General features: G+C 40.1%; 2 protein-coding genes across 2 annotated transcripts; one reads left to right on the forward strand and one right to left on the reverse strand.

Moving 5' to 3' along the window:
- The first annotated feature begins 10188 nt into the window (after nucleotides 1–10188).
- Nucleotides 10189–11270, forward strand: LOC103707539. The gene has a single exon (XM_008792069.4). It carries the CDS (start codon nucleotides 10405–10407, stop codon nucleotides 10924–10926), a length of 522 nt encoding a protein of 173 aa, XP_008790291.2. The 5' UTR covers nucleotides 10189–10404; the 3' UTR covers nucleotides 10927–11270.
- Nucleotides 11271–15992: 4722 nt separating this feature from the next.
- LOC103707540 (probable indole-3-acetic acid-amido synthetase GH3.6) lies at nucleotides 15993–18499 on the reverse strand. Its single transcript, XM_008792070.4, is given in 6 exon segments — nucleotides 15993–16929; nucleotides 16931–17274; nucleotides 17277–17477; nucleotides 17480–17574; nucleotides 17660–17767; nucleotides 17872–18499. Coding segments are annotated over 6 exon segments (1728 nt in total). The 5' UTR covers nucleotides 18156–18499; the 3' UTR covers nucleotides 15993–16233.
- Between the last annotated feature and the right edge of the window lie 1623 nt (nucleotides 18500–20122).

Here is a 20122-nt window from a genome sequence, read left to right on the forward strand (position 1 = left end):
AAGAAAGAGAGTGTATGACTAGAATTCCATATGCCTCTGCTGTGGGATCTATTATGTATGCAATGATATGTACTAGACCAGATGTGGCACACTCGCTAGGAGTAGTGAGTAGGTACCAGTCTGACCCAGAAGAAAGCCACTGGAAAGTTGTAAAGACTATCCTCAAGTATTTGAGAAATACTAAGGATAAATGGCTTTTTTATGGAGATACTGAGTTGAGACTTATCGGTTATACCAATTCAAGTTTTCAATCAGACCATGATGATAGCAAGTCTGTGTCTGGTTATGTTTTTACCCTGTATGGTGGGGCTGTCTGTTGGAAGAGTTCCAAGTAGACTACTATAGCGGACTCTGTGTGCGAGGCGGAGTACATTGCGGCATCGGATGCGGCGAAGGAAGCTGTGTGGCTGCGGAAGTTCATTGCTGAGCTTGGAGTTGCACCCTCCGCTGATGGACCAGTCCTACTATACTGTGATAGCACTGGGGCCATCGCTCAAGCTAAGGAACCAAAGGCACACCAGCGCACCAAGCACATTCTGCGCCGGTATCACCTTGTTCGTGAGATAGTAGAACGAGGTGACGTTGATCTTCAAAAGATTGACGGAAAGGATAACTTAGCCGACCCCTTTACTAAGGCCCTCAGTGTAAAGGAGTTTGACCATCATTACTTGAAGATGGGTATACGATACTGTGCTGATTGGCTTTAGGTCAAGTGGGAGTTGTTGGAAATTGTATCCTAAATCCAATCAATTGTTGATTGTAAATGTATTTGAATCAATTATAAATTACATGGTATTTATTCATCGCCAGAACATCTTCACAAACTCTGATGTGATGAAGTCCTTAGGACTGCTTTATGTAATGAAATATGATTTTGTCACACAGATCCTTAAATGTTCATGACCGTATGATATACTATTAATAGGACGATAGTATTATCAGGCGTAGGTCATTGTGTATCATATTTGTTGGTTGTCTTCCAAACCAAAGAGTATAGAGATACTAGTATGGTATACAGGTGAATGGTAGTGTACGTTCACTGAACGTGACCAATTGACGGACTCTCTCTTGTCAAGAGTTGTTCCGAGTGGATATGGGTATATGTATTCTTTAGACCTGAGATTGCAACCGGTGGCTTGCAAGCAACTCACTGTACTTTGGTGCCGGATTACCTGGATTTCTATTCCAGCGACGGAAGGTTTCTGGGTCCCGTCAAGCACTTGTGGTAGTCAGTTGCAGATCAAGATGGGATTGACCTCCCTTAGAAATAAGGGTGAATGCCTTGTGTTTTCAATTAAGTAGTACCCTGGCCAGAAAAAGTCAAATCACTATCACTTGACTTATTGAATTGAAACATATTTTCGGATGGATCGTTTCAGGGTAGACAGACTCTGAACCCACCTTGGGCATTTTTTGGTCAAGAGGATGAATTATGCGGTAATCATAGTCCATAGGTTCTAGAATGTTACTTTGCATCTATTCGGCCTATCCGGTCGTCGGGTCCCATTGCTAGATGGTTACTTCGATTAGTGCAGGAAGTGTTCTTGTACTACCGGTTTAGGTTCGAACCTGTGAGGTCACACGCTTAGAAGTTTCTGGATTGATCAAATGGCTGATTAACGATTGAGAATCGTCTAGAGGTAAAATAGTCAATGTGATTGACTGATTGCCCTAAGCAATTGTTGCTTGGAGAAGTTAATTGGTGATTGGATCACTGATTAGACTCAATTTGATTGAGTAATAGAGATTGGGCTTGACCAAATTCAAATATGATTTGAAATTGGTAAAACCGTAATTGACACCAAAATTGGTTTGGTAAAAATGTCTAATTTGCCCCCAACTAAATCAGATTTGGCTTGAGTCAAATTGGATCAAAATCAATTATGATCCTAGTATGACTTCCTTTCCTATGTGGGACCCACACACTATATGTGGGACCCAGGTCCTGCCTAGGTGGGACCCACATACTGTATGTGGGACCCACGTCCTGCATTTATGAGATCCACATACTGTATGTGGGACCCACATCCTAGCCACCTCACCCCTTTGCATGCGTGACACGTGGCGGAGCAGGACACCTCTTTTGCTTGCATGCGTGACACGTGGCGGAGCAGGACACCTCTTTTGCTTGCATACGTGACACGTGGCGGGCCTGGACACCTCACACTCCTCCTGATGTCATCCATGACCTCATCTGCCTCATGAGGTCATCCATGACATCGCCCTCCAGGCCACCTCACCCCTTTGCATGCGTGACACGTGGCGGAGTAGGACACCTCTTTTCCTCGCATGTGTGACATGTGTCCTGGCAGGACACCTCATAGGGACACCTCACCCTCTTCTTGGCTTATAAATAGGCCACCCCTCTTCCTTCTTCTTAACACATCAAGAGCACCAGAGAAAGAGAGTAAAACCCAAGAAGGAGTTCTTGAGCTGTGAAGGTCCATCTTCTTCCTTCTTCTCCCTTTCAGCCAACCTTCTGCCTCCCTGCGAGCTAGCACTCCCCGGAAAGCTGATCATTTCGGAGCTTTGCGTGGACGAGTCATCGAGGCCGGACGCTTGTGCGGCTGCGAAACATCCTTGAAGGAACCTCCTTCTAAAGGTAAAAGATCTGATCTCTTTTACGATTGAGATATGATCTCAATCTTCAAATCACAAGAAGTTGTCATTTATGCATATTTATTTGAATCACACAATCCTCGGAATCTGAGAGCTTTGTGATATTTGGTGTCAAAGCAAAGGATTAGTGGAGACTATCCGATTTTCGAGAACTCTCACGCGTGATCGTGTGAGGAAGCGTGGCTCTCCACCCGGGGGCTCATATGATGAGTGCTTTGATAGGCACGCGCGGGTGTCACCCTATGTATTGGGACTGAGCCCGCGCCACATGTGATGTGCAGTTGAAGACTATCTTCGACTGGTACCAGAGTCAAAATATTTAAAATATCAAGCATGTTTTGGGTTAAAATGTTTAACCCGTTCTTTTCGCATAAAAAATTTCTGAAATTCATGCTTAGCCCTCTGCACGCACACCATCAATTATAGTACTAAACACATGCCCGCACGAATCCTCACATACTCTCCCCGTTTAAGTCTTGACATCCTTGTCGGGCTAAAGATTCAAATCTAATCACAAGCACCACAATTGGCCCGTGGTTAGCCCCAATAGATCTACGTTGCAGTGTCTTCTAGTCCATATAGGTTATGGGTCGGATTCGCTATGATACCATTTGTCATAACTCATAATCTCATTCAAAATGGTAAACTAGAAGGTATTATTATCCCCATCTGTCTGAATGATTGGTCTCAACTCGGGAGGAAGAACTGGTAATAAGCACAAAACCATCCAAACTGGAGCAAGGGTAGCAACGGTTACTGATTACCTGACTGAACCACCAGGAGCTTCTTCTATGGCATCAATGCCATTCTCTTAGGTTCTTTGGTCTTATGTAAGTACCCAAGATCTATCTAGCGAATAACCGATATAGGACAAAAACACGTCCGCACGGGTCCTCACACTAGGTCCTAGGTTGGTTGTTCAAAGAGTTAACTATCATTTTATGTCCATTTTCCTTTTTGCATCATCAAACAGGGCATTTTGGGGACTAATTCAATAGGAATGGAAGCCATTCCTTGGGTTATAATGCGCGCATGAGGTAATTAAGAGAATGACGGTTTTATATTTTCTTTTCTTTTTTCTTTTTGTTTAGCGAAGAAAGAATATTGATGCCTATTTTCCTATTTGGCGACTCAATTTCTCTATTACTTTTAAGATCCTGGAAGGCAGGCTGTAGGATGCTGCATTGAAATTGGATTGGTTGCAGATATTCCCATTCAACATAAAAGGACTAACTGGAAGCTTAGTGACTCCCCCCTGAACTGATTTAGTTTGTGAGCTGTTTCATATTCTTTCAATTTTCTCATGGCCTGGAGTTCTTCAGGTAAGATGCTAAAAGATCCAAAATTTTCCACTGAGTATTTCTAAACAGAACAAAATTATGTTCCGCGACCAGTATTGCTCAGTTTTCCATTCAAGATTTAGCAGTAATTTTCAAGGGAAATAGTTAAGTTTCATATTAACTTTGTTCATTGCTTGTCAGGAATGTACTAAATGGTTGATACTAAGAAGTAAGAACCACATGATATTAGATTCAACATTGGCCTCTAATGATTCATACGTTGCATCCGATCTTTGCTTTGATGCATACCATTGGCACAGCAGATTTTGAGGCAATAACCATCCAAAGCAAGAAACTAGCATCCAATGCTAATTCCTATGCAGGCTTGCTTCATGTAGTTTTCTATGGGTCACCATATATGCAATTTTTCCCTCAAAAACTTCATCAGCATTTCAGTATGAATGTTTGGAAGATTAGGTCATGTCTGCATTCCTGATAAATGTTCTCAATCTCCATCAAAAATTATATTTTTTTGATATCGAATTTGAAAGTTCAAATCTTTCCAAACAAAAAAAAGAGAGGGGAGTGCGAAAATTTCAGAACTAATTTCGCCATTGTTTAATCCTATTAACTTAAGGAAACTGCTCTTTTCTTCCAAAGAAAAAAGTAGATAATCAGTCACTTTTGTTAACAGTTTAGAAAATCTAGCAATCAATGATTTCTCTGATCCAAACTAACCAAGGGATAAGACATTACAAGTTATTTTAGAACTTTATCTAAAAATTACTCAAATTTCATTTGCATGATACGTTATTTTGCTTTCAGGTAACTTTTTCTTAGCTTTTCTGCAATTTGTGTGGCATCTATTCTGTTTGTTGCAAAAGTAGTACCAGAAACTAAAGGTAGGACCTTGGAAGAGTTTCAAGCATCCATGAATTCCTACAGATGAACATTTTTAGGGACAACCAATTTGTTGTCGTAAGCAATTCAGCAAGCTTTAGGGCAATCTTTGAAACCAATTTCTCTAAATAATCGATCTATGTCAAATGACATCTCAATCAAGCAATCATCGATGGTGATTACTGTGATTTTGTGACAGTATTTCCGAAAGATTATTGTGAGGTTTGATGTTCCTGCAAGGAAACTTCTGCTTTAGAGAGTGAAATGAGAGAAGAAACTTGCGTACGTTGGAGGCCGGGGTGATTTTTTGCATTTATATAACACAAAGCCTCTTGCTTCTATTAATATTGCGATGGAAATAAGTAACATTAGTTTCCAATCCATCCTTCAATTGGACTTTTCCTGAGAAGAAAGTATTCTTATATATAATAAGCCAGTATAGCAAACGACAACAACAAAAAACAACATTATTGGATAGTCTCATTGTTCACAAATTATAATAATATATTCTCAGATCGATACCTCCGTAACATTTATCATAAAACTTATGGTGAAAAGATCAAATAACATTTGATATCTGAAGCCAAAGGCTGCTCATTTCTTCCAGAGTGGTCAAAAAAAATTAGTCTCCAGTCTATTACCAGGGAGATATCAGACTGTTATAGTGGATTTTATGAATATGTTATCATAAAAATTATAGTGAGAACATCACATAAGCTGATATGACATCTACTGATGCAACAGAAGACCCACCAAGAGTTGGTGTACCCTAAAACCGATGGGCGCCCATGGTTTGGCAAGGGGAAAAAAAAAGGAAAACCTTAGTCTGTCATAAAGTTGCCATCTAAGACTGTTACATATATTAAACGACAGAGGGTCATAAGAAGCCAATCCACAATTTGAAAGACCCACCCCTAATCTACATACTGTAACATCCATAACTCCTCCTAAAAAAAGAAAAAAAAAAAAAAGCCTTCATAGTCCTCCTCCCATACTCTTCGAGCCTCGTATGCTCCTCCAAATCTATATAGATCATAGATCGAATCAATTCAGATCTATGTCATTTATAATAATTCAAAACATTACTCGAAAAAATAGCAAAAAGTGGTATTTAAATTTTTTAATACTTTATACTTACCAAGATGTATAGTTAATATGGGACTAAATAGATTCTGCATAATTCTTGCACATAACTATAGAGAGATAAAAAGATCTACTTATTAATAAAAAAGAGTTTGGTAATGTTAAAATATTTGCAGAAGAAGAGAAAAATAATAATGAACGAGAGAAAAATATAATTTTATTTTTCTATTTTATTATATTCGATACATCTTAGGAGTTATATTAACTTGTATACAAATTCTATACATAAAAAATAATATAAGCTGATATACATTTATGCTAATAAAAAAAAATAATTTTTTCTGATGGAGGTTGTTATGTGATTCATAAAATCATTCTAACAAAGAAAAATAATACCGGCTAGTATAGAATTATGTTAATAAAAAAATAATACTAATAATATAAAATTATACTAATAAAAAATAATATAAATTAATATAAATTATTATGCTATGTTTAAAATTGTGCTAAAAAGTAATTCTAGCTGAGCACAAGAGAATCTTTTGTATATAAAAGAAAATCGTCGAGCACTTATACTTCCAGTCCGGTCCACACAGAAATGAATAAATACAGCTGTACACCATTGCTTTCGCGGCATTGACCGACGAACCGCACCTTGGAATGGCCTCTTTTTGAGACTTGGTCTCCCCTTTTGCTTTCTCGATGGGAATAAACACGCTTTTTGAGAGCTTATCTTTTATCTTTATTCATTTCTTTTTCCCGTAGCAAGGATGGGAGCTTTTTTTTTTTTTTTTTCTTCACCCTTACCCTCACTTTCTTTTGGTCCACGGTGTGATCTCGACAACCGCTTTGGTCTTTTACATAACATCCATTGCATCTTATCATGAGAAGGGTTAAACAATATAATTTCTTTTGTCATGACAAAAGAGTCCAAATAACAGCTGTTTGAGGGTGTTTCATGTCATAGCCCAATGAGCTTGTAAAAAAATATAAAATATATAAATAAATTTATTTTATTTTATCAACTTAAGTTTTTAAGATAAATGATGATTTCAACATGATATCAGAGTAGAAGTTTTGAGTTCGAACCTTATCTTCATACTATTTAATCTCATTATTAAAAAATTTCATATGTTAGGCTCATCCATTAAAAAAAATCCGGCCTACATATGAAGGAGAGTGTGAAAAAATATAAAATATATAAATAAATCTATCTTATCCTATTAGCTTAAATTTTTAGAATAAATGGTGATTTTAATGGAGCTTATAAATGAGAGGCCCAATTTGCTTGTTGTTGGGGGACCATTGGCTGCCTTAGATCCTTCATGTGACCAGTGGCTCCCAGTTTAACCATACATCTTTCCTCAGCTAAATATGAACAATGGAACAGGATGAATATATATGAACCTTTTTTATTTTGTTATAAACATTTGTGCATTTCTTGCACAATTACTTGCCATTAATTGATGGATAGATGATTGAACTGAATCCTCCATTTCATGTACAAGATAGAGAATTTAATTTAGCTGAATTCCATCATGATAGATATTGACAGTACATAACCACCTAGCATGGCTTATGGATTTAAATATGAGAGAGGAAGCAGTGGGGGTGGGGGGAGGGGTTTGGTTGTTCCCTCTCCTAGAAATTGAAGAGAAACAAGTCCTCTAAATTATTGTGATGCAGCATTTTGGCTCTTTAAATGGTGCTGAAATTTACTTTGACTGCTCTTTAACTTTTGCTTTTGCCATAAACAACTGCACTCATTCAGCTGTATTTTTCTTAATCTGTAATACCTTTCATAATCTTTTCATTTCTTTTGTTTCATAAAAATGGTGAACACACTTCCATGATTGAAAGTGTATATAATTTTCTGGCCTCATCTCTGCATATACATTGCGTCTACCATAATTGATACGCTTACATTGCATCTACTATAATTGATACCCTTTGGAACTGACTACTGTCGATATGAAATATCCGTCAATTAGACCCTCTCACAAAGCCTCCATTCTATCAATGGAAGTCTGCTACATAGCCAGTCCAGAAGTGCATGGGGAGTCCTTCAAATTTCAAAATATCCCCCCAAGTAGCAGCAATACCTCGCTCATGATTGCAAATAGTTTCTCTAAATCACGCCTGCGAGATACGTAGGGCATGATGCGCGAGACATAATGCACGCATGAAACAACTATAAGTAATCCTCAGAACATGAGGGGGCTTGCCAAAGACGGCCAATCTGCATGCCTGAATCCCTTAGTGATAGGTACTGGCCCTTACCTATATAATCTAATTCCAAGAGATCCTTCAGGTAAGTGCTTTTGAGCTCTCACACGTCTTTATGTTATTGTTCTGCCACTCTTATAACCTTTACCGTTCCCTAAGAGTTTTTATAACTTACACATTGAAGGATCTCTTATCGGACACTTTCTGGCAAAAGAATTTCTTCGTTTTTGCTATTTTAGGTCAAGCCTAATATTGAAGCAAGGATCCGATTACAATCTTTGCTTCCTACCACTATCTCAAGTATGCTTTAACTTTTTGTTGATCTTTACAGCTAGAGCAGTCGATCATCGAGCCCTTTGGTAACTTTATTAGCTTAGTGCCTCAATCATATCGATTGTCAACGGCAACTTATTTGGCCTAGATGATTAACTAAAGATCTCCACTAACCATTATATTGTAGAAATAGATATCCACCCATTGGTTCAACTCCATCTCTCTAGAGGAGAAAAACCAACTAAAAAAGAGAGTATTGGTCTAATTAGGTAATAAAAAAATGTAATTATGCTATCATTTTTTTAACTTAATGGTGCGAACATTATCCATTACAATTACTTAGATCAAATAATTGAAGTTCAACACCGACGAGATTCTAATCCATAACCCCCTCTCATATAGAGAAGGGGTAAATTACTAGACCAGAGCGGCCATCACTTGATTATATCTCCCCATACATTTTCTCATATATGATACATGCATTTGAACCTAGTCTTTTATATCGAGATGTTAGTTTGTGTTGATATCATATATATCGGCCAATATAAATTAATAAAAATATGAGAAATGGGTTAAGACGACATATTCATGCTGATCAATATCTTCAAATCACTTTTCTGCTTTTAAATCAAAATTTTAATTAATAAATTCCAAATCAATACCCAGATATAATTTTTAATATTAGTCAAAATTTCAATATTTCTATCAAAATATAGATAAAGATCTCGAAAAATACCAGTTATATTTAAATTTTTGCTAAGATAAACTGCTATCTCGGTTCATCTCGCCCTCAACCACTGATTGATGGAAATCCAAAAATCTTGCCTTTTTACATAATATGTGCCAAGCAACAGCAAACCCTCAAAAAGTGTTACGTAATAAAAAAAATTTCCATCCGAGTAAAATCTCAATCATAAATCTCATGAATCAATGGCAACAACCCTTCCTCTAATTTCTGCTCCTTTTTTTTTTTGGTACAATAGTTGCTCATATTACTGTGATGAGTGTGCAACTAGCAAAATCAAAAAAAAGAAAATAACAAAGCATTGAAGGGGTGATCCAAATATGGCAAGAGAATCTCTCCAAAATATTGAGCGGCATAAGTGGCAATGCAACCGGTGGCTCTCTTGGTCTTTTGGTACAGCATTCCAACATCCCTCGGATATCACAGCACAATGGGGGTCTCTTTTAGGTGAGTCACGTTCATCGCACCACACTCTTAATTGCCATAGACCCAAGCTTACATCCAACAACTCCCAATATTTTGTAGAGAATACCGCAACGCTACTACTATTAAATTATCATTTTTAGAAACAATTGGCTCGTAGCACGGGTGGTTGATCGTAATGTTGGATGCTGGCGCTGTATAAGATATTCCCTGAATTATTATACATCTATTAACACAAAAATTACTAATATTCTATGACAATAATTGGACGCACTTCTTTCCACAAGTAGGGCCCACATACCAGTACACGAACGCTGCAAGATGCGATGCTCATGGTCCAAAGGCTTTTTTTTTTATTTTTTTTTTAAAAAAATCGTTGTTCTCTTTTTACGCGTCGATGACCCAGTAGTGGCAGACATCGTTTCGGTGGGTCCCACTTTTAGGGAAAGAGAGAAGGAAGAGTGGGGACGACCAGGACAAAACGACGTCAAGAAACGTTTTCTTTTCCGTTACAAGAATCTCTGACCGACCCGGCCGGCGAAGACCGGTTCAAGATGTACACGCGTCAACCATCCACCGGGGCTTCCAGGCCTTATCCTCGCCAACCTACTACGCCTTTCTCTCCATAAATTAAAGCTGGAAGCAACCGCGAAACCCTCACACCGCCCTCGCCATCTCTCTTATGAGGAGTGGAAAAAAGAAAGAAAAAAAAGAAGGAAGCCCGTTAGATTTAGAGATCGAAGAACCCACGCCGAAATCTCTTCTTTTCTTTATAAACCCTCGCTCTTCGATCCAGAAGCCATCGAAATTTGTTGACTTGAATCATTTCTTCTCTCTTCTTTCTTCTTCTTCGCCATGGCAACGGAAGTCTTGCGGCCGCACGACGTCCTCATGGCCCAGCGGATGCGGCCCCTACCGGCCTTCCTCCCCCGCCGGAAACCTAACCCCAAGCCGTCGAGGAAGACGCCCTCGCCCCGGCCGGAGGCCAGAAAGAGGCGGGAGGGCTCCCCCAAGCCGGCAAAGTCCGGCGGAGCCGCCGCCGAGGCTGGAGGAAGCCGCCTGGTGGCGGGGCAGGTGAAGATCCTGAAGCGGGGCGAGTCGCCCGACGCGTTTAAAAAGCCGGAGATGGCGGCGGTGTTCGGAACGGGGAGGCTGGGGCCGGACCCGGAGATGGTCCCGAAGCAGATCAGGTTTGGGGATCCGAAGACCGCTGCCGTGGCCGCGGCGGCGACGGCGGATATGTACGCGGGCTCGGCGTTCGCGGTCTCGCCGTCGCCGAGCTCGCTGCCGCTGCCGAGTTTCTCCTTGAAGAAGGATGTGTCGGCGATCGTGGACTGTGCAAGTAAGGATCTCAGGCGTTTGCTCCGGCTGGAGTAGAGATCAAATAAATTAGAAAATAGAAAATGTTTCTTTTTTTTTCTTTTCGGCATGCTCTTCGGCTTTTCGTTCTTCTTGACTCTCTCCGTTTGCGTTTTAGGACAAACGGGATTTGGGGATGGAATGAGAGGTGCGATGGGGTGTTATATACGAATAATCAGGGTGTAATTTTTTTTTTTCTTCTGTATATTTGTATCTGTTCTTGTGGAAGGTAGGAGGAAAAAGGAGGAGGATGGGTTAAAGGTATGATCGAAGATGGAGCGGAATCAGCAATAATGTATTATTAATATATATATATATATTTATGACGTTAACTGCCCTCTCCACCCCGGTGGATGCGAAAATACAAGGTGCTTCAACTTTGTTTGGTATTCCATATGCAGGGGCGGCCCAACACATCTGGATGCCTAAGGCGAACCAATAAATGGGATTTTTTTTAATAATAATTTTTTTAATAAATATAAAATATTTAAAAAATGATATAAAAATGGATAGCTATTAAGTATATTATTTTAATAAAGATACACGAATCTAATAAAAATAGATAAGAAATTTTTTTAATTTTATATAATTTTTGAATGGGAGCATACAAAAGTAATTACCCTAAAAAAAGGGTTATGAAACTGATTAAATAATTAAAATGAAACTGATTAAATAATTAAGATAATGCTTGACAATACTGTTTATCCCGTCAAGCAAGAGCAGAATAAGAAAAGGTCATCCCATCATCCCATGGCACTTCATGGCTAAGATAAGAAAAGAATTTGTGAAGGAGCCTCCCTATAGAAAAAAATAGGGGCATTATGGAAAATTCACTCCATCTAATTAATAAAAGTTCCATCCCACCATCTCCCCATCAAGTGAGTACTCAAGCAGCAACTGCAGCATCACACAGCAGCCATTGAACCCCCTCCCTCCTTTTCTCTCTGTACCACCCAATAGGGGAGAAGAAACTGATAGGAGAAAATTAAAAGAATCTCCACCCTCCAAGAAGTCCATTTCCAATCCCCCTTTCTTCTTGATGGCCCAGCTGGGTCAGGAGTAATGTGAGGGAAGGAAAACCAAGACCAAAACCAAAAAAGAGAAGGGATAAAGATAAGAGTCGCTTCAGGCGTGTATCAAGCCAACCAAATTCCTCATCTCTCTCTCTCTCTCTCTCTCTCCCCAAAACAAAACTACTGTCCCCAACTTCCCAAATTGTCCCTCTGCAGGCCAGAAAACTCTCCACCTCCCTTCCAAGGAGGAAGACTCGTAGCCAGCTCCTGTTCCCGTTTTATATGGGGCCTTTGCTTCCTTTTAGTCACGACGCAAGAAACTTTCCTCTCTTTTTCTCAATCTCTTTGCTCCCTTCGCCTCCCAGAGACTTTTCATTAGCCCGAGGCCTTAGGCGGCCGCCTCGATCGCCTAAGCTCGGGCCGACTCTGTCCATATGAAGAAGCTGATGGGTGAGCTGCCTTTGGAACACACACACACCAAAAAAAAAAAGAAAAAAAGAAAAAAGCTTATGGGTCCAGACTGTATTTTTCTTTCTTTTGCCTCCTCTTTGGGAAAAAAAAAACATAATTGAGGACACAATTTTTATAAGAGGGAATGATGTGAGACTTGGGGCTGGGAAGCTTTTTTTTTTTTGAGAATATGATTTTTGAAAAGCAGATTTCTGGAAAGAACATGCCTCAAAAAGTTTTATGTTTGATAATGAAAAAGTAACAGATTTTCAGAGTATTTATGTTTGGTTGACCATCCATTTTTTTGAAAAAGTTATGTGTAATTTTTAATGCTGAAAAGTTTTTTGGGGAAAAAAATAAAAATAGAGTGATTTTCGGCTCACGAGAAAGTAACTTTTTTCATGTTTCACATAGAAAATACTTTATGGGAATATAATTTTTTCATCTCTATTCTTTGAAAACTTAAATCAAATAAGCGGTATCTCATTACTTTCTCATTGACCATATTTTTTCTCCTTCCTTCTCTTCGAACTAAACGAGCCTCTAGTTTTATTGGCCGGCCTGTTGGTTTGGCTCAGCATCCAAATGCAGTTTGAAAGTCCGTTGAAATCAGAACTAGGGTAGAGCTCGTCTTTTTTGGACTCTGGAGATTCTATGTAAGCTCTTCTCGGTCCTTCCCCATTGGAAAGTCCCTCCTCTCCTCCACCAAGAAGTTAACTTCAATTGGAGTTTGGTCGCCAGATTTTTTGGCAATCATCTACCGTGTCAACACTAGCCACATGATTTTATTGGAGGTGGCATGCTTGAGCTTATCTTTAATCAGCTTATAACTGATTGGAAACAGAATCATAAAAATCACAATTATACTTAACAACAACAAAATTGATCGGAAATAGAATAATAAAAATCACAATTATATTTAACAACAACAAGATCAAAAGGAAAGGAGCACGGCGATTTACATCCATGTCCATTAATAAGGAAAATAGAGGAAATATAAGGTCTCAATCTAGCATTTGCATGACTTGTTGGTACACGTAAGTGTTGAATGACTAGTTGGGCCATTTAACATAAACAATTTTATTTATTTTGAGGTAACTTTTTATATTTATATTCTTATATTTTTGGGATATGGGAATATTTTGAATGAAGGTTTGTGAATTATATCTTTATTCTAGCCTAAATAATATTTTTTTCCAATGCTTTTAACTCCTTTTATTTTTTTTTTCTAGAGTATTTAATATAATGTCACGGATTCTTTCAAAATGGTGGAGGTCATGACTCAACTATACAAGTTGATAGTTTGTAGCTTATGGTATAGGTATGGAGATAAAATTGTTGAAAATTGAGATGAGACTTCTAAACTTCTTTTACCACATGGATGGATTTAAAGTGATATGATATATAGTAAAATGAAAATTGGAGAAAAAATCACTATGTTTTTTTTTGTAACCAAGAATATGGAAAACTCTATTCTTGCCCATTGTTGGATTGGTATAAACCCATACTAATATGATAAGTAATAAAATAACCACTTATACCTAAGAGGTACATAGTTGTTGGATATTTTAGTTTTGAAATGTTCTAATTTAACATTTGGTGAAGACTTTGTCCATATTTCCAGCTATATTTGAGTTTCTTGGATCTTGTGAAGCTAATATACTGTTAAGTGAATGTTGCCCTGGGATAATGATTCCTAGGTAACATCCAGACAGGGGCGGCCCAATACATCTGGGGGCCCAAGACGAATTCAGTAAATGGGGCCTCTTTTTTTAAATAATAATTTTTTTAATAAATATAAAATACTTAAAAAAATGTTATGGAAATAGATTGCTGTCAAGTACACTATTTCAACAAAAATGCATGGATCTAATAAAGGTCGACAAAAAGCCTCTTCAGTTTAATATAATTCTTGAATGAAAATATTAAAAAAAAATACTTAAAAAAAAAAAAAAGGCCATGGAACTGTTCTTGGCAATACTGTTTACCATGTGAAGCGAGAGCAGAATAGGAAAAAGGCCATCCCATGGCGCTTCACGGTCAAAAAATTTATCCAAGAGAAAGTAGGGTCATTATGGAAAATTCACTCCATCTAATTAATAAAAGTCCCATCCCACCATCTTCCCTTCAAGTGAGTACCCAAGCAGCCCCTGCAACATCACGGAACAGCAGCCATTCAACCCCCCCCTCCCTCCTTCTCTTTCTCTACCCTCCTTTTCTTTTGCTAAAGACCATCTCCCCCTTCAAGTGAGCACCGAAGCTGCAACTGCAACATCACGGCACAGCAGCCATTCAACCCCCTCCCTCCTTTTCTCTCTCTACCACCCAAGAGGGGAGAAGAAACCGAGAGGAGAAAATTAAAAGAATCTCCACCTCCAAGAAGTCCATCTCCAATCCCCCTATCTTCCTTCCTGATGGCCCAGCTGGATCAGGAGTAATGTGAGGGAAGGAAAACCAAGACCAAAACCAAAAAAGAGAAGGGATGAAAGATAAGAGTGGCTTCAGGTGTGTATGAAGCCAACCAAATCCCTCCTCTCTCTCTCTCTCTCTCTCTCTCTCTCTCTCTCTCTCTCCACCCAAAACAAAACTACTGTCCCCAACTTCCCCGATTGCCCTCTGCAGGCCAGGAAACCCTCCACCTCCCTTCCATCAAGGGGGAAGACTCGTAGCCAGCTTCTGCTCCCGGAGGCCTTCCCTTGGCCCGGGGCCTTAGGCGACCGCCTCAGTCGCCTAGGGCTCGGGCCGGCCCTGCATCCAGACTAACATATATGAGAATATATCCCTAACATTATTGGATAGCTTTTTATTTCCATATTTGTCTCAAAAATACCGGCCGTGCATGTATTCAGAAAGGCGAACAGGGCTAACTGAATCGCCTTCTTTGCTGCTCAACACTCGGTAGAGGTCCTATGGACATTATATTATTGCCCCTCTATCATTGCTCAACATTCTCTCTCTAAACTCTTCTGGCTTTACTCACACTAAAGCCGTGTGAGAAGCCATTGTACTTAATAAAAAAAAAAAAAAACTTTAGACCTAATATGTTTACTTATCTCAGTTCTACTTTCTTCCATATCATATGTGAAATAAAAGCAATTTTGAATTGCAAAACAATTTTCCACATGTTTATGATTGGTGAACTCAATAGAAATAGCATAAAAGCCAGCGTGAGCTAGGTTATATATTTTAGATAGAAACAAGTTCATGAGTTCTGATCTTCTATTTAACCAAAAAACTCAATCACATATAATAAGTTATGATCAGACAGGCTAGAGAGCATAGTTAAGAACAGATACATAAGAAAACTATTCCATAATTTTTCACAAACTGCCATTATATATTTAAATGGGATGGACTCCATTTGAATTCCTAGGGCCACAAATTGCGGACAACCGGACATGGAAAAAGCGTTGTCATGCTTCCACTATTTTATCCATGAAGATTATATTTAATAATGAAGGTGATTAGTATTCATCTGTGCATAATTCAACAGACTGATACTCACAATAGAAAAGTCTCTATGCACTAGATTTTTTTTTTTTTTTTTTGTACATTGATTACTCACACTAATCTCACGTGAGCACAGCCAGCAGAATTAAGAGAAAGAAGACAAATCAACAGTGAAGGAATATCAGTCTATTGAGTCTAGAGAATTTCTCTAAAGTGATGGGCAGCATAGAGAATTCCCATTTAGTGCCCCTGGAAGCTATTATTATCACATAATCAACAAAAACAAGAAATATTATAAGTTATGGTGCATTTCGAGGAGAAGAAGACAGCCCACAGGGGTGAGGTTTCTCCCTCAACCAAAAGATGTACAAGAATTCCTTCTTATTTTCAGTGGTATATGGGAATTTTACGTTCAATTAGCTTCCAGGCTTGCTGTTACCACAATAGATGCTTTCAACAGATCAACAAGGCCACGGTTCCGGATGACCTTTGGAGGCTTATATTGGTTGGCTGGTGCTCCACTCTCCATGGCCAATTTTGCTAGACCATCAAAACTACCAGGCTCTACTATAGATATCTGCAGAGGACCAAGATCTCCATCAGCTCTCTTCTCCCTATAAACACTCCCCAAACAACCTTCAATGGATGAGCAGCACCTTCTGAGATAAGCAATGGACTCCTCCAAATTCTCCCTCTGCAGAAACATGCAATCTTTGCTCGCTTCCACAAAAATGATGACATGTTTCAGGCCTGAACCGGAATCCAAAAATCCAGCAAACTCTACAACCTCCCCTTTGTGCCCATCTCTAAGCATCCGCTGAAAGTTTTCCATTCCACATATCAATTCTCTCTCAGTAAAGATTTCTGAAGCCTCCTTTGGGGCTCTTGTAATGAACTGAACTTGAGGAGATGAATTATAAAATCCTACCACCTTAACAACATCGCCCAAACGGTACCGGTACAACCCCCTGTAAGTAGTCGCCACCACCTCATACATCTTCCCAACCTCCACCCCACTGATATCCACGGTCTCCTTCGCCTCGGAGGAAGCTCCCATGTCGAAAGGAAGGAACTCGAAGTAAGCCGCGTTCGGGAGAATCACAAAGCTTCGTCTCCTCCGGCGGCCGCATCCTGTCCATGTTCATACCTACAGGACACTCAGAAGCGAAGTAGTCTCCACACAGCAATGGCACATTCTCGCCGGCATAGTACTTGAGCATCGGATAGTATTGCTCCATGCTGCCGGTAGTAACACAAGCAACGTACCGTACTTCCGGCCACAACTCGCCAAGGATTCCACCCCAATTCAGCTTCCCACAAACTTCTCGAAGCCTCCTCGCCATCTCCGGCTGCGGCCCACCGAGCAACTCCTGCACCGCGTCTCGCATCGCGGCGTCCGTGATCTCCGGGTTAACCGATCCAGATTCTATGTCATCGCAGAGCTGCTTCCATTGGACTCCAAGAGACGAACTGCTCGAGCCAGACCTGCCGCATATGGTGCTCGAATGCAGTCTATGGATGCCGACTTCCGGAGGCCGCTGAGAAGGTGGCAGTACGTTTGCTGATGATTGTCGGACCCGAGAAGGACTTCTGGCGGGCTGACGAGCATCGACAGCAGCGGGGTTCGGGCCCTTGCGGTGAAAGGGGTAAGCCCGAGGCCGCCATTACCTTGAATCCACCTTTGGTCTCGGTGACATTTCCGGCGTACAAGAACCATAGAATCTTATTTACTGATTGTCTTGGGGGAAATAATCTTAATTCATGGAGAAGAACATCAATTAAATGAAGAAAATTAGAAGCTTTACATGAGATGAAATTTGGTAATAAAAGCAGATCACCTCCGAAGAAAGGCGGAGCTGGCTTGGTGGGCTATATTGGAGGCGGATTTGGCGTGGCTGGAATCGAAGAAAGGTATCAGCTTTGGCCTCAAATTGCTGGTTCCCGAACTGGAGACCGCAAAAATTTCAGAAACAAGTCAATAAAAAAAAGGTAGAAATCAGCAAATCAGGAGGAAAAGATGGCTTTTGTCCGAGAGGGAATTGAAGAGAACCTGTTGAAGAAGCAGAGGAGGGGATCGAGGGAGAGGGCGGTGGGGGGCTCGACGCCCTCCGCGATGCGGGCGATGAGGTCGGCGTAGTCGTCGTAGGAGGAGAGGGGGACGAGGCGGCGGAAGGTGGCGGCGTCGAGGGCGTCCGGGACGTAGCCGGCGAGGTGGCGGCGCAGATAGGAGGTGCCGGTGTTGGCCTCGAGGATCGACCGGAGGGTCTCGAGCTGGAGACGCCGGGCGTCGCCGGTGGACTCGTCCAGCTGTCGAAGGATTTCGCTCTCCGCCATCGCGGTCGTCGCAGAGGTTCGGCTCGCGTGTCCGAAGCTAAGATTGTGACATTAGATGTACGAGAATGCCCTTATATTGATTTGGCAGGACGCATTCGATTTTTTGTGATTCTTGGGTTGTATTGTGGTGTTATCGTCATTTCCGTTAGATGGTTTCTTTTTGGATTCTGGTTTCTGGATTCTGGTTAAGAGATTAGCTCTCCGGTCCCATACAGCAGGGAAGCTTATGCGCTCATACTTGGTTGAGATGGTTGTGTGAGAAATTATACCTTACATTGATATGCACCAATTGCATGCTATTGGTCATATAGCGGTGCATCAAGGTGAGCACTTTATAAATAGAGTCTATAAAAATAAGTGGATGTAATTGATAGCGTGTATGATCATATGGTGCACCTAGTATAGGATATAATTTTTTTTGGATGTGTAGGTGGATCTTAGGGCATGCATCAACGAATGTTGTTTATGTCCAGCTAAAGGACAATGGACCAGGTTAGGTCAGAGTCAAGTTCGATGAAATAAAGATACCAATATTTAGAATCAAGAAGGCTTGTTTTACTCCAATGGATTCAAATTTCAAAATAAGAAAGGTGATTGTAAAACTTTTCAATTTTATTGGAAGTTTTTGGTACCTTATCAACGAACATTGCTCTTGTGGTTGGAAGTAGCGAGCCGGCATATGCAAGTGCCAAGAAAGTATTATTTGGATGCGGCGAAAAGGATTCTCAAATATGTCAAATTCCTTTCTTGATTTTGGTTCTTTTTATGAGAAAGTTCGAGATTGGAACTTCTTGGATCCATGAATATTGATTGGTTAGATGATTTTAGATGAGATGAAGTCTACTTGGGGCTAAATTTTTGGCCTTGGGTTTTACTTATGCTTCATGGTTATAGCAAGAAACAAGATATCATTGCACTTTCTAGAGGTGGAGTGTAAGGCAGCAACTTTGGCGGGTCAAGGTGTTCTTGGTTGCGAAGATTGGTTGGTGATCTTCTTCAAGAAATTGACTACCAAGTGGACATTGGTTGCGACGGCCAAAGCACAACCAAGTTAGCTTTAAATCCTATTTTTCATGCTAAACAAAGCATATTGAGGTGGAGAATCACTTATTCGTGACAAGATTCTTGGGGATGAAATCAAGCTCGTGGAGGTGCAGTCTCATGACAACTTGGTGGATATCTTCAATAAGGCTCTTCCAAAAACATGGCTCCAAGGTCTTCAAGCAAAGCTCTGTTTGGTGGATCACGACTTTGCAGCAAGGGAGAGTATGAAAAATTAGTGCTATCCTTGCTTTCTTCGGATATGCTATTTTACATATGCAATGGGTGTGTAGCTACAAGGATATACTTGAGGTTCTAGACTCATGGGGGCATTAGGAAATAGCAAGTAATTTTTGTCTTGTTGATAGGCACTAACTAGTTATGTTGTGCTAGGAGTCTACCTTACTGTAAATACTTATCTGAAGCCATGGAAGTCGCATGAGAGAGTCCATTCATGTGAGGAGAGAAGAGAGGACAAAAAGAAGGTGCCATCATAGAAGGTCTCTTATAATTTTTTTAGTGGGGAAAGTTAGTAGCTTGGCTTTCTTCTTCTCATGTAAGCTTTCCTTTTGCAATCGTTTCTTTCAAGCCTGTATTGGTTAGTGGTGATTAATAGTGCATGAAACTCTTGTTGGGCTCTACGTTTCTTGTTGTTATTATGGCTTTGTTTGATTTTTTGTTGTGAGCATGCTCTCTTGATAGTGTTTGGTCTTGGGCATGTAGGTGATCTAAGGTTCCTATGCTAGTTGGAGAAAGGAATATGGCTGTTGTAGATAATCCGATTGGCGAGAAGGAAGATTTTCTTCAATCCGCTCTACTCGAATCTCTCAAAAGAAAATTAGAAGAAGATGATGAATCTCGAAAGTAGAACTTTAGTGTCCTTTTCTTTCATTATTGATTCACACACCTCTTAAACTGAGGTAGAT

The sequence above is a fragment of the Phoenix dactylifera genome, chromosome 1 (assembly GCF_009389715.1).
Source record: "Phoenix dactylifera cultivar Barhee BC4 chromosome 1, palm_55x_up_171113_PBpolish2nd_filt_p, whole genome shotgun sequence".
Lineage (NCBI taxonomy): Eukaryota > Viridiplantae > Streptophyta > Magnoliopsida > Arecales > Arecaceae > Phoenix > Phoenix dactylifera.

Coding starts and splice junctions, on each gene's coding strand:
- LOC103707539 (XM_008792069.4), top strand. CDS start 10,405: ATGGCAACGGAAGTCTTGCGGCCGCACGACGTCCTCATGGCCCAGCGG.